The sequence below is a fragment of the Odontesthes bonariensis genome, chromosome 8 (genome assembly GCF_027942865.1).
Source record: "Odontesthes bonariensis isolate fOdoBon6 chromosome 8, fOdoBon6.hap1, whole genome shotgun sequence".
Taxonomy (NCBI): Eukaryota; Metazoa; Chordata; class Actinopteri; order Atheriniformes; family Atherinopsidae; genus Odontesthes; species Odontesthes bonariensis.
The window spans coordinates 9799632-9816570 of NC_134513.1; the positions used below are offsets into that span (position 1 = coordinate 9799632).

The 16939-nt window shown below is 39.2% G+C and overlaps 1 protein-coding gene across 1 annotated transcript; it reads left to right on the forward strand.

Annotated features, from left to right (window-relative positions):
- Positions 1-86: 86 nt before the first annotated feature.
- On the forward strand, positions 87-8773 carry usp18 (ubiquitin specific peptidase 18). The gene is made up of 10 exons (XM_075471616.1): positions 87-684; positions 1739-1835; positions 2085-2218; positions 2288-2367; positions 2455-2589; positions 2750-2845; positions 2923-3084; positions 3153-3284; positions 7192-7235; positions 8219-8773. Exons 1-10 carry the CDS (start codon positions 636-638, stop codon positions 8274-8276), a joined length of 987 nt encoding a protein of 328 aa, XP_075327731.1. The 5' UTR covers positions 87-635; the 3' UTR covers positions 8277-8773.
- The last annotated feature ends 8166 nt before the right edge of the window (positions 8774-16939 follow it).

A 16939-nucleotide genomic window follows, 5' to 3' on the forward strand; every position in this document is an offset into this window, starting at 1 on the left:
TACTTTCCTATTTCTTGGACCATCATATTGCTGTTTTACAGTGAAGTACACAGTGCAGACTGGATCTGTAAAGTTTACAGGCACCTTCTAAAGAATGGACATTTCGCTGCCATTTGTATTTCAGAACAATCAGGAACAGGTTTTCAACTTGAAGAGAACAAATCATTTCAATTGATCCCACCCAAAAATTGAAAATCACCAAATTTGGAGACACGTTTTCCACTGGGCAGTCATAGCTGGATCTGCTAGTGTGAGCACAAATAAAAAATAAAAAAGGCCTCATAATATACCTTGAACGTGCATCCCACTCAGTTGCATCCTACCACTGACACAAGAACTAAGTTTAACAGTTTGACAAATGACTGTTTGTTTGCGTTGTTGTGTTGTGGGCTAACCTGTCCAATGACAGGCTGGATTTTAGTCTGCGCATGTCAGCTGTTAAGTTTCTATTCCGGCAAAGCAAACAGAAACCTAGTGAGATGAAAGTGAAACTGAAGCTGAAGCTCAGCTGATTCGAACAGCCTTATAAACAGGATCAAGTCCAGTAAAGAGGAGGACGAGTATCCCACCAGACTGCGAGCCCGCAGGTGACAAAATTGACCGTAGAGAAGAAGAAGAAGAAGGAGTCTGTACTGATGTCTTACAGATGGAGTTTTTTCTCTCTTCGGCTTCCTACGCGGCTCGGTAAGTGATGTTGGAGCGTTTGCTCCTTCTGCTGTTTGTTTGTTCTCACATAAACTAGATCAAGTTGAAGCATCGGCTTATTAAAGAATACCCCTTTCTGGGGTTATCTGATCTCTGGATCACTTTAATTAAAACTGTGAAATAAAGCATTGGTCGAGGATGCGCTCGTGTTGAGGATTTTTTAATCTTGGAAAATATAACTTGTATAACGTAGTATCTTGTCTTGCCAAAAAGCAGTATCTGGTTCTTACTGGCTTTCATTTCAGTTATATGATCAGTGGAGTACTTTCCTTCTCTCTTTACATGTACAGAAATGTATTCAAAATGTGGTATTACTGTAGTACTTTTACCTATGGTTCTGAATACCAATTCTAACTCTGAGCCCTGTTGAGTAAGATATAGTGCGATATTGTAATAAAATGTAATTATTTTTTTTTTAACAGTTTGCTTTTGGGCAAAAAAAAAAATTAAATATTTCTTTTTGCAGTCTTTGGTAAACCACAAACAGAAGCTCAAACACAAAAGGCCCCATGCAAATGACATTTATCAGCCCAGCATTTAACCACAAGGCCATTTCTTCTGGTTTCTCAAGTTTATTATACAGAGCAGTTTGCTAGAGGACAAAAATGATCTCTCACAAACCTTTAAGAATTACAATATTCACGCAATTCCTTGACAATAGTCCCTGTTGTTTGGGGAAAATCCACAAGGATGAGAGCACAAATTCCCCCAAGATCTAGAAGAATAACAGAGATCTGGGGGTTTGTCGTCTAATGCAACTTTTACAGCATGAGGGCTGAATTACACACAACATGTAACAACCCAGTTTATCATTCGCAACACACTGCTCTGTTTTTTCTTCCCAAACCTTTTTTACTGTTTGGTTTTGCATTTAACAACATTTTTCTCAGGACAGACAGAAAATCTGCTCTACATGTGGTAGCCCTTTGCATTCTGTGCCCCATGGTAGTTTTGTGATGTCACTCTGGCTGTTGTTACATAACCCAAAGCGTCACAGACTGTGTTATTTAACACTTTTGGTGGTCTTTCTCAGGAATGAGAGGCCTTCCCAACTGCCAACTGTCCTGCTGTGTGAACACTTTGTTGCAGACCTTCTCTGCTACATGGGAACTAGCTGACCTACTAGTAAAGTAAGCAAATTCAGTACTTAAAACCCCTTATAAAGTACTAATACTGGAACAACATGGTAGAAATCACAATAATTTTGATAAGAATTTAGGTGATGTTTAATTTCCCACGTGTTGGGTTCTGTGGCCTTTTGACCTCATAAAACCCCTTTCAGAAATTTGAAAAGTGCAGCCCTGACCATCTGGAAACAAGTCTGTGTCTCTCAGGTGCTAAAAAAAATAAGATGAATGATGGTTTGGGAATTTCACAAGGTGGGAAGCAGCTGCGGGCAGTGGTAATGTTCCCCTGCAGCTAAAGAGAGTTCTCGTGGCCATGCGGGGCGACCCCTCTCATCCTGCACCGCATCGTGACTTCCTCAACTGCCTGGACAGAAACTGCATTAGACGTAAGAGACACAACTTCACGCTGCGAATGTCTCACGTTGATTACAACTTCTAACAATGCTGTTTTGCAGTTGGTATTCAGCACGATGCTGACGAGGTGTTCCTCTCCATTCTGAACTTGATGCAGCAGCAGATGGATGACAAAGATCTGGTTGGTCTTTAATCACAACCACTTTTTTTCCTCTCTTTTTTTTAAAAACTAATCTTTACATCTGTACATAATTGCTGTCTCTGCCAGTCTCTTGAAATCCAGAATATGTACAAGATTTCAGTGGAGACATACCTTCAGTGTTTGCGGTGCAACTCTATCCAAACTCAAAACAGCTACCTGCTCAGCCTGCCTCTACACATAAAGGAAGATCACAACTCTCTGGTGCAGTTTGTTTTTACTTCAGATGGGTGTTCTTCAATAGGAATTGAAAGAATTGGGGGAAATTCACTCAAGACAAGATCAGACTTATACATATCCATGTTCTAAGAGTCCCATGCTTCCCTTGCTCATGAGTTTCCGTTCTAACTCTGAACCATTTCAGGAAGATTGCATGACCTCCTTCTTTGAGCACCAGGAGTTGACGGATATAAACTGCTGCTTTTGTCCAAAGTGTGAAACCAAGAGGCCATCCAGACAGGTAAAGCTCAGTTCAAATGCTGCTCAGAAATATTTGCTAACGTTGTCATCAATTTGATTGTTTAATTTGTTTTGCAGGGTGTCAGACTCCGCGTCCTGCCTCATATCTTGTGCATCTACCTGAAACGATTTCGGAACATGAGAGGTTCAACCCGAAAACTTGATTGCAGCGTTACTTTCCCTGAAACTTTCGACTTCTCTGAGATTCCGAAGGAGGCATTCTCTGCTGACTTTACACAGGTACCTCTGTTTCCTATCTAGAATCTGGATATTTGATATTTTGTGTAAAACTTTGTGTCTCCTTCCAGAGTGACTGCAGGTACACTTTGTATGCAGTGGTAGTGCACTCTGGCAACTCAGTGTGTGGGCACTACACTGCCTACGTCCGTGACAGGGTGAACAAGCACTGGCACTATGCAGATGACAGCCACGTACAACAGGTATGTCCAGTCAGACAAAATCCGTCACAGTTATTTCTGCCATCTTAGTTGCTGTAAACCTTTTATAGAATATATCAACAAAATTAACACCTAATCGTGATGTATAATTTGAGCTCATAGTCTCTGACTAATTTTGTATTAATAAATCATAACAGAAAGTTCATGTTGTGAAATTTTCTGTCAGAAAGTAATTAAATGTTGCTTTTGGATCTCCACTTTAGCCATTAGAGGAACACAGCTCTTGCACTGCGAGGGATACTTGTGTTACAAATTTGTCCCAAAAATATTCCAGTTATTCGAAAATTATTTCAAATTGAAAACAGTACAAAAAAAGAGCACATCAAATGTTGAAACAATGAGTCAAACTGGCAAATTGTTTAGTAACATAATTGGATATAAAAAGAGGATGCCAGAGAGTTTTTAGAAGTAAAAGTGGGAAAGACATTCATCACTTTTTTAAAGATTGCACAAGCAACTTCATAACAATTTACGAATAACATTTCTTGACTTAACATTGCAAAAATTTTAAGGATTTCATCATTTACAATAGATATACCACAAAGAATCCGAGAATTCAGACAAATCTGTGTTTGGAAGGATGAGATATTAAAACCAATACTTAATTCTTTGGGCTCAAAGATGGCACTGTATTAAAACAGTTCTGTATGGAAATTACTACAAGGGGTAAGGAACACAGGACATGTTTTGCGCACACTAATGCAAGTTAAAACTCTGCTATACAAAGAAAAACTACATAAAAAAAGCTACAAACTACAAATCTACAGTATAAAAATAAGATCCATAAACCCTGATGCCATCTCCTGGCTCGAGCTCCTTTAAAAATGCATTTCGACCAGCAGCACCCAGAACTTAAACAGCCCAGGGCTGTCTTTTTTTGCATTAACTAAAAGATCTTTTAAGCCCTTGATCTGTTGCAATTCCACTGAAGTGTAAGGTTCAGGATTGATAAGGCAAATTATGTCCACTGAAGTGTGTCATTCCACCCCGTCTGTGCTTATTGGAGTGTCGACACTGAGCCTGCAGTAAATCCAGGAAGTCTGCCTTAGCTGTCCATGTTACACACTTTCATGCGGTTTTATATATTTTTTTATTTGTTTATTTGCATAACTGCTGCTAAGCAATTTGCTCTAAATCACATCTGTGTTATGGCGACCCCTGCTGGTGTCCCGCGGGCCTGCAGAGATAGAACTGTGCTTCAGCTATAAAATAAAAAAGCTATTAAAGGTAGGGTAGGAGATCCTGGATTTTGAGTCCAGCGAAGCTGCAGTTTGAAAATACACAGGTAAAAAGTCCCAACCCTTTTCTTCACTTTCCCCCCGAAGGCACGCCTCTAGAGTACATGAACGCGCACGAGCACGAAGGTGCATGAGCGCTGTTCTGACAGCACGCATCGATCGTTGCCGTAGTTAGTATTTAGTATTTAGTTTATGCTAACTATACGTTTAATAATGCTAGGTGCTAGCCAAGCTGGCTCTTGTTTAGCTTCCTGCCAAGCTTCGTTCACGGAGCAGGGTACGCGCACAGGGGGAAGGAGGGGGGGTGTGGGGGGAGGGAGGAGCAGATTGCAGTTTGATAGACGGCATCAGTATCCAATCATTGTGAACGGTCCGTTCACAATGATTGGATACTGTTTTTCCTAGATTGTACGTTCTAGAGGCCACTAAAACTTTTCATATTTGTGTCAAAACTTTTAATTAATTGGTTGCAATGAGGGTGTGAAGAGTATTTCAAGCAATATGTAAAAAAATGTTCCAGAAAAAGATCCCCTACCCCGCCTTTAAATAAAAATCTATGTTACACATTTCTGTGGGGTTTGGGGTGTGATAGTTGTCTTAGAGCATAGCCATTGTGAAAAGACCAGAAATATGTTCTGCTTCCACTGCCTTCTTGTCACAATCAGAGCAACCTCTCTTCTGGAGCTTGCTCAACCACTGCTGGTTGCACTACGTGCTGTGTCCTCTCAGCTGTCACTCCATGGCAGAAAAACAAGGAGATGCTCAGCTCACAGTGTTTCCCACAGATGTGAAGGCAATGTGTGGTGGTGGGCCGGGGGGGGGGGGTAAAAAATAAAAATTCTTCAAAATAATTCCTTCGTTAATAATTGGTCACACAAAACTTTATTGTATTAATCCTTAAGAACCCAGACCCATTTCTACTTAAATGAAAATTAAAGGGGTTATAACACAGACTAAATAGACCACATAGAACCCATTTCAGAATTTTTTTTCCAAAATACCACCCCCCACTGTCAGAGATCTGTAATGTGACATATATGTCACATTGGGAGTTAAGAACCTGGATAATTTCTCCATCAAGGAAAATTATGGGGGACGTAAGGATGTGTGACACCTGTGTCACGGTGGGTGACACAGGTGCGGCCTATCTGCAGATTTTCACATCTTCATTGTAAACAAATTAATAGCATAGCTAATTACACTGGTCGGACTGTTCAGCTCTGTTTCAGACTGATACCTCCGGTTCTGGCTGGTCCTCATCCTCAACACGCACGTTTCTCTTTCAATCGCGGAAAATATTTTTCAATACTCATCTGGATTGAAGCAGTAAACATTCAGTGTAAGAGTTTAAAAAAACTACTTCATTTGATTCACAGCTGCTCGTGTTTTGACCTCGACAACCCAACTACATTTTTTTTTTTTTACGGCAAACTTGCGACTAGTTAACTTTATAAAGAAGGCGTAATCGCTTGTTTGCTATGGGTCGGGACGGGACGGGACAACATTGTATTCAAAATATAAAATATTTTTATAGGACTTTTTAATGTGTGATTTTATAAAGGTGCACGTGATACCAACCTTTCGTGAATTCTTTCGGTTGAGCTAATCTAACGCGACGCTGAAGCTAGTAAGCTTCCACGCTTCCAGGGAAGCACGGAGGGGAGGGGCTGTGTGTGTAAGTGTGTGTGTGTGTGTGTGTGTGTGTGTGTGTGTGTGTAGGCTATGCGAGAGAGACGCGAGGGACAGAGAGACGGAGGTAGAGCAGGGAAAGGAAATGCAGCTTAACGAATACGAGTATTTTTTAAATAGCGTTAAAAAAAATAATAATAACGAAACGCAATATGTGGCGGCCGGTGTTGAATCTGTGGCGCACCGCCACGAATTAGTCTATGTGTGGGAAACACTGGCTCAATTTAGTTCAAATCTATTTTTGTAACACATTTACACAGAGTTTTAGTTGTTCTATCTTGTGCCTCAGAGCATAACTGCTGAAAAACACTCAGAAGTTTTGTGATTCAACTGCTTTCTTGTCACAATCTGAGCTCAGTGTCATTCTGGAACTCCCAAAATAAATGTCTGAATTCGATTGTGTACATTGTGTACCAGTAACAACTAGTTTGGTGATACAACTTAACATTAACTATTAATTATGAGCTATATTTTAGCAAGACAATGCCAGAATTACAACAGAATGGATCTGTAGTAAAAGAGCAGAGTACAAACCTACTGAGGATGTCTTGCATATTACGAAATGAAAAATATGATGAAAGAGGTCCTAGTCTGTTGAGCAGCAAAGAAAATTCATGACTAAGAATACTTCAGTGTTAAAGGTAAAGCTGTCCATCTCCTCAGTTCCTAAACACCTATAGAATGTTGTTAAAAGAAAATGTGGCGAAACACACTGGTGCAGATTTACTGTCCCTTTGAATGTAAGTCAAAAATATGTATAGTTTTTTAAATACATAACATCTGACTTCATTTTTGGTTCTATACTCAGGGACATACAGGGTTTATCATATCTGCATACCAGTGCATTGATTTTATTTTGCCCAGCTTCCTGTTTTTTTGTGAAAAAGTGTTGCACTTTATCAAAGTTCCATGGAATTTGAATAATGATTGATTTAATCTCTGATTTGGTTTGAAACACACAGGCCTCCTGGGAAGAAGTGCAGAAAACATACGGAGGACATGGCAGGTATTTGGCATCAGTTGTTATATCTGTCTTGTTTTGCATCAAGTGTTATAAAACCCTTTAAAGGAAAATTTTAGGGACGATGATTGTTGGCTTTCTTACTAGGAGATGAAAAATATTGACCATACTTTTAAATCCTTATCCTAAACATATACATTCTGCAACATCTTATAATAAAGGCTCAAAACAAGGTAAACCTTAACTGTAGTATTCCCAAACTGGGGAAAAAATGCTCGTATCAGTGGCTCTGATGAATATCTTGATGTTTGGATGTGACCAGCTAGCTATTCCCCCTGTTTTCAGTTTTTATGCTAAGCTAACTATATCCTGATCTCAGCTGCACATTCCTATCTAACTGTGTCTGAAAATGTCAAGTTGGTCCTTTAATTTTGGGTGTGAGGTTTGGAAAAACATGCTCTGAAATTAAAGACGTTCTGAGTTTAATACAGAGAGCTCTTCAAATTGTATCTCCTCTCAAATTCTGTGTTCAGCCTCATCTATAAAACCATCTGTCACCATCAGAAGCATTTGAAACACAAGTCTCAACAAGATTTAACAAAAAACATGTGACTTCTATTTAATTGTGTTTAGAACAGCTTCAAGGTGCTTTTAGAGTTAAATTTGAGATCTTATTAATAACATTCAAAGCCCTGAAATATCGACTCCCGCTGACTTCATGGAGCTTTTATCCTCCTACTTGGAGAAACAGTTTTTAGATCTTTTAGACAAAGCATTATTGTTTGCTCCTCGGCCAAGATAAAAGCCTAAAGGTGACTGTACTTTTGAACTCCTAAACAGAGGAAATCCACCTCATCTGTCATGTGTTCTCGTCTTCTAACGGACTGTTTTTGGAACAGCTGGGCATTATTGTTTCAATTTATATTCCTGTTTAGTGTATTGGAAGTGTCTTTTCACCTTCCCCAAACTTTGAGAGGCCAAACTTTCTTTTATTTTCTATTTTATTTATTTATTGTATTTTTTTACAGAGGCACAGCATACATGTTGATGTACAGAAGAAATACTAAAGAGGAATTTTCCGGCTGACTGGACAAATATGAAAACGGCTGGGGAGATGGTGCAACATAGGAAAATCAAAGCTTTTCTGTTCTTGAAATGATTTATTCACATTATTTTATCTAAACTGTACATGTTGAAATATTGTATATTTAATAGTTTTCCTGATTTCATGGAGCTCAGTGGGAATGTGAACTATCACAGTGATTTGTGCCAGTGACCAGTAGGTGGCGTTCAATACTCAACGACAGAAAGGTTTTCCCTCTCAGACCACACACACTGTGAACACACTCAGTGACACTGGGGGTGGGTTTGAGGAGAATGCTTAGCTTAGACATTTGGGGAAATACCTGCAATATGACTAATGCTGACAATGCTGAGCACAAGTCATTCATGAAGAACATGAAGTATCTTCTTTTCAAGTTTTTCTGGGAGAAGAATCAATAACAAACATACCGACTTTGATTGGATTAATTTTCTTACAACCTGCTTTGTCACCCCAAATAAATAAATGATCTGAAATAATACACCTTGATTTTTGATTTTCTAAAGGTTTTGTTGGCTCTCGTGGCCTTTCTTTAAAAGTAGCTTGACAGGAAACAGTGCAGAGAGAGAGAGTGACATGCAGCAAAGGGCTACAGGCCGGAATCGAACCCAGGACGACTGCAACCGGGCGAAGAGTCTCCATACGTGGGCCGCCCACTCATCTCAGTGATCTAAATGGCATGTTTTCTGTTGCAACATGTCTTTCGCGTATGTACGTCATCAAATGAAAAGAGGTAAAACATAGCAGTTGCAGACAAAGAGAGTAAATGCCTGCTGCAACCAGTCAGAGGAGCCACTAAAGTTCCCACTCACTAAGCCAAGAGACAGGATCGTGTGAAATGGTTCATATATGCTGCAGAGCTCTGACAGAATGGAACATGTCTGCACAATGCCAGAGGCAGTGGGCCTCATGCTTAGTCATCTTCATGCTGTCGCACACATGCAGCGGAGGTATCTTCTTCTCACATTATGTGCTCAGAGCACTGATTGATATTTGTCTTGATCTAAGTTAGTGTCACCGATATGATCGGTGTTTGTCACTTGAGATCATAACTCAAGAGCCCCCTGACTAATACAACGCGGACATTTGAAACAGTCCCTACTCCTCAGATGATTGATAAGTACTTCAAAACCTTGAGTATTTACATGCAGTGTTTTATTTGTTACATCTGGGAAAAAGTCAAATCATTTATTTCAAACCAATATTAACAATGGAGAAATCGCATAACATGAAAGAGATGTGAAAGGATGGCGAGAAATACTCAAAGTGATGCTAATGAACAGTTGAATGTGTAAAAAGGCAGCTGTTTGCTTACATCTTCACCACACAGTTTGCTTTCCCTGCCCTATGATTATAAGTGTAAAAGTAAGAAAGATAAATGAAATATTATTTTCTCATAATGATAATGAAGTAGATTTACTACTGTACTACTACTGCTGTTTTATTCTAAGACACATTCAACGTACTATAAGACATCAGATGGAAATCTTGTGCTTTGTATTTCACTACACATTCTTGGTAGAGGCTGACTTTTAGATTAAGATGATCAAAACCAATTACAGCGTATGCACTCAACTATAGTTAATCTTTGAAACAGCTCAACCATAGCTGCCTACAGCTCAACACATCAGAACTTGTGTCTCCATTGATGTAATATGTAGAACGTAAGAATACAATTCTCAAAACTTGGCTTTTCTGTTAAGAATTTTCACTTTCACTATTTGAAACCCACATTTTAATGTTATCTCTGCTCAAAGTGGAACTAATATAAGTATTTGATATACTGTTGGGTAGCTTTATTTAAAAAGAAGTTACCATATTTTATTTATCAGTCATTCATACTGACAAACAACCTATTCAGTTCAGCTGCCAGTAAAATGAAATGTAGCAGAGTTTGAGTGTAGAGTATAAGAACATTGGAAAAGCATGTTAAAAGCACCTCAGCATTGTAAATGTAGCTTTCAGTAACTTTTCACCGCAGTTGTGGTACTCTGCTTGTGTTAAAGTCACATTGGTATATGTGTCCCATCAGGAAGATTGTCCTGATAGTCAAGTAGGTCAAGAAATTTGATCAGAATACACTGACCCCCTAATTTCCAAAGAGCTGATTCTTTCTTGTGTAGGGTTTTAATCAATTATGCATGTTCTCAGGCCATGTGCGAAGTACAAGGCCAGCATGACACCGACCACATCACAGATGCTAACAGTGCAACCGTATGACATAGACAGCTCACCCTGAGGCTGCGCATTTAAAGTCTGACTGAACGTCTGGACATCTTAGTTTATTTTCAAGCACGTGTCACAAATGGGTGAGGTCTATTGTGTGGTTAAGCTCAGGCCCCTGGATGTGGTTACTCAAAAACTTTATGAGAAATCATAATCTCTTCAATTGTGCTGCTTATCTTAGTCAGGTGTTATCCAGTCAGCCAAGGACACCTTATATTGTATTGTCTTGGCATATTGGCTCTCCAGTCGTGATAGTGATTGACACAATAAATCTGTAAAACCACAACTGACACACATATGTGGTATGAGCACAGTCTCAGCGGGCATGTCAACAATGGCAGCAGCACTGATGTCCCTCTGGATTTGCAGTAGGGGCACACAATATATTGACGTTTTTTCATGCTTTTTAGTCATTGTTGATGTGTGTTTACCAGTTACTAGGTGAGCACACCACTGTGATGCGTGGACTTTTGGCTGTTTGAGAACGGTCTTAAATTTTCCCTTTTTTTGTGAGCAGCTGATTTCACAGGCTTAGATAAACACATGTGTCTGACCTAATTTATTTTCAAATGCACCAGTTAAGGAATATTCCAGCCTCGCTGTCTGACAATGATCACCACGTTATATCACTTGTCAATAGTAGCCCACATGCTTTCCTATCATGGAAAGGCAGAGAACTAAGGAAGCACTGGAGTTAAACTGTGACCTGCTGGGCAAAAGGAGTGCAAATCCTTTTGTCCTTCTGTATATATTTTTGGCCATGCAAGCAGCATGACTCTGTGGCAGTCTTGTCTTATTATTTTGAAACATTTGGCCATCACATTTGGTACAAAAATGTCTTTTCAAAGAGGATTGCAATCATTTTGACACATTCCTGTCTTACACTTTGGGCTGTGATCAAGCACCTGCTAAACTAATGACATTCTGACCGAAAAGGAATTTTCCTAGAACAGTTAATATCTTATATCTAAAATAATTTAGCCCGTCACATGATTTTTGATAAATATATCTAAAAACTCTTAAATGTTAAAAAATTTCAGCCAATTTACAATGCACTGAGGCAAACGGGAAACTTCTCTTGTCATCTGATGAACCACGTGGCACCATAAATATTGAGCAATATATATGTATATATGGAGCAACATGTGCTGCCATCCAGATGAAGTGCTTTCCAGTGAAGGCCTTGCTTATTTAAGCACGACAATACTAAATCATATTATGTATGCATTACAGCACCACGGCTCCGTATTAAAAGTCCAACAGCTAAACTGGAATGCTGCGTAAAGTCCAGAGCAGTCATTCACTCAAAACATTTGGAGCATTTGAAACATAAAGTACGACAAAGGAGGCCCTGAACTGATGATCATCTGAAAACCAACATCAAACATTTCACTTTCAAAATCACAGCAACTGGTCTTCTCAGTTTCTGAATGCTTGTAGAGTATTGTTAATACTCATGCAGTCATGCAACACATTGATAAATAAGCTGCTATTCCAGCTTCAAAATGAGCATGCATTTAAATTTTATTTTTTTATTTTTTTAAAAAGGTTGATATAATTAGCTAATTGTTGCATTGTTTTATTTCAATTTAATTTGAAGTGAATAACACTTTAGTTATCACCAAAAGGAAATTACATTGTTGCAGTATCAATGATTGACAATAGAGTAATAAATGAATAGATAGATTCATGTCATATGAATGAATAAACATAAAAATGAAAATGTTGGAAAGTGGGAAATATAGCAGAGAGAAGCATGGTTTAATGGTTAAATGGTTAAATCTCCAAATGTTACCATAAATGCACTGAGAGTGTTGTGTTTGCAACTTGGCAACAACTGAGCTGATTATGTCGCTTGCAGCGTCGGCAGGTAACACGGGTGAACTTTCTCTTTTGACAACATGGGATGGAAACTCACAGCCAGTTCAATATCCAGGGTACAGAGACATGTCAAAGATTATATTATCTGTTATCAACAAGCACTGCAGTGCCTCCTCCTTTCAAGTTATCCCTCTGTCTGCCGTCTTTGTCTGCTCATATGGCCTAAAAGCTGTGTGCAGAGGCTTTAGAGTCCAGAATATCTTCCACCAACCATGTCGTGATGAAACACGAAACCCAGCATTTTCGATATCCTCACTGTTTCATCATCAGGGCTTCAAGCTTGCTCATTGTATCTGCCAGAGATGTCATATTTCCCTCGATGATCGAATGATGAATTACTTTAAACTTCCTCATATTTGCTCTGTGTTTTGCTCCTTCTGTGGCCAGTGTCAGATGTACCAGCAGAAACCACTCCAGAGGCACAGCATCCAAGTCTGCATAGAAAAATGTTTTATGGGAAGAAAAGCACAGTAAAAAGACTAAAAAAGATACAAAGACATAATATGGCCAACTGCTTAAGGCAGAACATCAGCATTATTACTAATTGAACTATTGAGAATTTGAAGTCATTATTTAACATGTCATCCCTGGATTGTCAGTGGAACAATTATAAAGATGTCAATTAATCTTAATTATTAAAAAAGTTTTAAGTCAACAGTTAGGTGAGGAAATCTGTTAAAGTGTGATTTAATTAAGACCATCTCACCTCTCACTTTCAGCCAGGGTTAATTTACAATGTCACATGATAATCTACCTCTATGTCATTCGCTCATCTTAAATAGTTATTATACATTTGCTATGACACAGTATGTTTAGTATGATAAAAATTTAACTCAAAATACTTCCTGCTTCTGAAATTCTTTGACTAAAAGAGTTTACTGTGATTTGGTTTTTGCAGCAGCGTTGGAGCAGCCTCTTTCATTCAAAATGTACATGTCTCATTTTTAGATTTTTACGCCTTTAAAAGGAACTATTTCTTCACTGTCTATTCTCAGTTCTCTTTTACTGGTTGGACTTACAGAACTAATCGGAAGGTCGGTGGTTCGACTCTGGCTTCCCCTAGCTACATTTCGAAGCATCCTTGGACATGACACTGAACCCCACGTTGCCTACCGATGCATCCATCGGTGTATGAATGTGTGTATGAATGCACGTTAGAAAGCACGTAGTTATGTACAGACTTAAGATGTGCTGTATGAGTATGGGTGAATGTGGCATGTAGTGTTAGAAGCGCTTTGAGTGGTCAGCTAGACTAGAAAAGCGCTATACAGTCCATTTACTTACAGAAATACCTTGGAGATTAACATTTTGCCAATAATGTCAAAACCGAGACCCCTTTAAAAAGCCCTATCCTGACTGCTCTGATCCTATATAACCTATCTTAACAGCAAATCTCTGGATGCTTCAGGGATGGCAGGCCAGCTCGCACAGCTATTCTTTGGTTACATAATGAGGTTTCAAATAGGAAATGGTTCCTTTTTGCTCAACATGCAGGGCTGGTGACCATGGTGAAAACTGCTTTTGTAAATAGCAAACAAGAACTGAAGGTAAATGTCTGCTGCATGACTCAAATTTTTCTTCTCGTATAAAAAAATTGGTAAATCAGATAAAGCAGACGGAGGATAGAACTGAAAATGTATTCTCCATAAAAAGAAAATCCTGCTTAATAAAAATGTCCAGAATTTAAGCCAAACTATAGCCATTTCTTGACATTTAACACAATACACTGTTCTATAAATATTGCAGTGATTGCTGTTGTATGAACAGTCATATGGAGGAAGAAGTCTTATCTTTCCCCTGTGAGTTCATAAAATGTCCTCTCTGGAGGGTGAAGGGGAGTCTAGTTAGCACAACGTTTTCCTCTCTCTTCCCATGTTCAGTTGTCCTCCCAGAGATTCTTGGCAGTCTGACTGTAATAAACAGAACATCTGCTAAGTTTTCTAGGAACCAGTCAGAGTAGTTCAGACTTGGTTTGAGCAGATCTGAGGTCGAGGAAGATCAGCTTTCGACTCGAAATGGCAAGTGACATTGCTGTTTAGCACCTAATGATATATATTCCGTCACAGTTATTTCTCAGATTATTTTTATTTTTGGTAAAGTGGACTTCCAGCAGTGAGGATTTGGTGGCAGGCTGCAGATGTTGGTCCTCACATGAGGTGACTTGAGACCCCTTAGCAACTGTGTTCATGACATGTTGGGATATATGACCTGATGCCCCACCCCTGTCTTCATAAGTCTGTCGTTACCCTTCAGCTAGCACCTTATCTCATCTCCTTATCACCAGGCTCAGGATTCAGGGAAGACCAGCCATCGTCTCAGAAGCCGAGCCGCTCAGGTTGCATTAGAAATAGCTTCACTGATGGGCGAAGGTCTCCTCAAAACAAGCTCCTGCTTTCACTGCAGGCGTATTCTTTAAAAATGTGATATGTTTTCATTTTAATCATGCATTATTTTGCAAGACAAGAAAATAATCAACTTGGGACTTGTTCAGGTAAAGATAAACCTCCAAACAACCAGTATCTGGTAGGATTTTAACAAATCCTTAAAATCAAAATCCTGCCTGTCTGTCTTTCAGTTGACAGGAATGAATGGAATTGCACCTTGAGGCTAACCAATGCCACACCATTCCAGCTCTGAGCTAGTGATAAGCTCACAGTAACCTGTTAACTGCTGCACATTTCAGCTAGTGTATGCATGCCAATCAGTTTCTACATCAGTGCTCTGGTTAATAATTTCTACAGTAGTAGAGAAGTCATGCTGGCCGAGATGCCAACAGTATCTTATTTTCAACTTCTCCTTGGTGCACCTTGCCATGCTTACTTGACCTCAGCCGTGCAGTTCACCCACTCTGTGATATGGGCTGGGCACCTTGAGAAGTGAGCTATCCATTGTCAAACCTCTTTGACCTGCTCTCTCCTTCAGCCTCTCCTATTTCCGCACAAAGACTCTCTAATGCCAGGTAGCTGGTGCTGGCATTCCTGTTGCATTCCACCATGGGGAAGTTGCTGGGATCAGGATGAAAAATGCCTGAAACAAAGAACTACTCTCATTCACTGGGTTTAGGGTTCTGTGGGAAAGTCCAGGCTGGACAGAGGTTGGATGGCAGAGGAATGCAAAGCGGGGCATAGCTCACACAGTCTCTATGACACAGACCTAAAGACACATTGACAAGGAAGAGGTCCTCTTACATGGAGGAGTCAGAAGTCTTGAAAGAGGATGATCAGACTCAGGATAACTGCACTATGCTCTTTGTTTCTCATGTTTGCACATGACTGTTAAGTTGTCCATTAGCAGAGGTTATGAGTAGAGCTTGGATTAAATGTGTGGGTGGAAGGTTTGGTCCAAACCTGCACAGCTTTGATATTACTGGCCTTTAGTCATAGCAACGGTAAAGAGCGAATAACACGCATTAAAGCTGTGGTTGCCAAGTTTTATGGTTTGTGGTGCGGACCTGTTAACCAAAAGTTTGACATTTCGGGAAATATGCTCATTTGCTCTCTGGCTGATACATGATCATGCTGGCTTTTAAATTTTAAGCTGCATTCAAAGTGCTTTGAAAGTGGGAAATTTAAATTACATCGTTTTGGATTTCCATGCATACATTATTCACTGCTTTGCTTTTACCATCAAGTGCGTGTCAAGCGTTTCATAGCTCACATAACTGTTGAAACAGATGAGTAAGAACTAAACTAATGGTATTTTTCTAACATTTTATTTAATCAAGAATAACAAAATTTAATTTTGCATTTGTTGTGCAAACTGCCTTTGGGGAATGATTTAAAATAAGGAAGTGAGGGTTGAGAAATATCTCCTAACATGGAAAGGCAACTTCTTGTGTATTCTTTGATTTCACTCACTATTGACTTAGTTTGTCCAAATCAAACATTACTAACAGTAAATCAAAGTTTCTTAGGAGTAATTTGTCTATTTCTCGGCATTGAATTCTTGGGAGGTCCACTTATATCTGGGCAAAACCTGGCTTTGCATTTTACAAAATTGAAAGCAATTATAATTTCAACATTGGTGCTTATTCAGACCAAACGTTCGACATGTGAACCAGTGACAACTGTGTTACCTGCAGACAAATGTATTTTCATATGCCAAAAAGACACATACAGCAAGGAAAAACTAAATCAGCACCTCAGCAATTTTTTTTAAGTCAACTCTCAAAACTCAGTTTTACTTTCAAACTTTTTTTTTTTTTTTTGCATCCATTTGTAAAGGTATTGAGTTTATTTATTTACCTACACATGAAAAGGTTAAATTCCTCCTCCGAGCCATATCTGAACTGCGGCTTGGGGAGATTTGGAGAGGAATTTACTGTCAAAGCATTTTCACTCTCCCACAACAACTACCAACGGATATTCTTGAAAATGCATCTTCAGCTATGGGAAAGGCAGGAAAATTAGTGTGTTTTATGGCACTTTTGAATGACAGTCAAGACTTTAGGACGATATGTCTTTAATGTTTTAGTGGGCTTTCATGACAAAGGGCAATAGGTTTTCAACACTGCCTGAGGCTTGGCTCAAGGTATGACACA

Excerpts from the sequence above, each read along its gene's own strand:
- usp18 (XM_075471616.1), top strand. The coding sequence starts at position 636 with ATGTCTTACAGATGGAGTTTTTTCTCTCTTCGGCTTCCTACGCGGCTC. Across the intron at positions 685-1,738 it reads TCGGCTTCCTACGCGGCTCG|GAATGAGAGGCCTTCCCAAC; the intron begins GTAAGTGATGTT and ends GGTCTTTCTCAG. Across the intron at positions 2,219-2,287 it reads GGACAGAAACTGCATTAGAC|TTGGTATTCAGCACGATGCT; the intron begins GTAAGAGACACA and ends GCTGTTTTGCAG.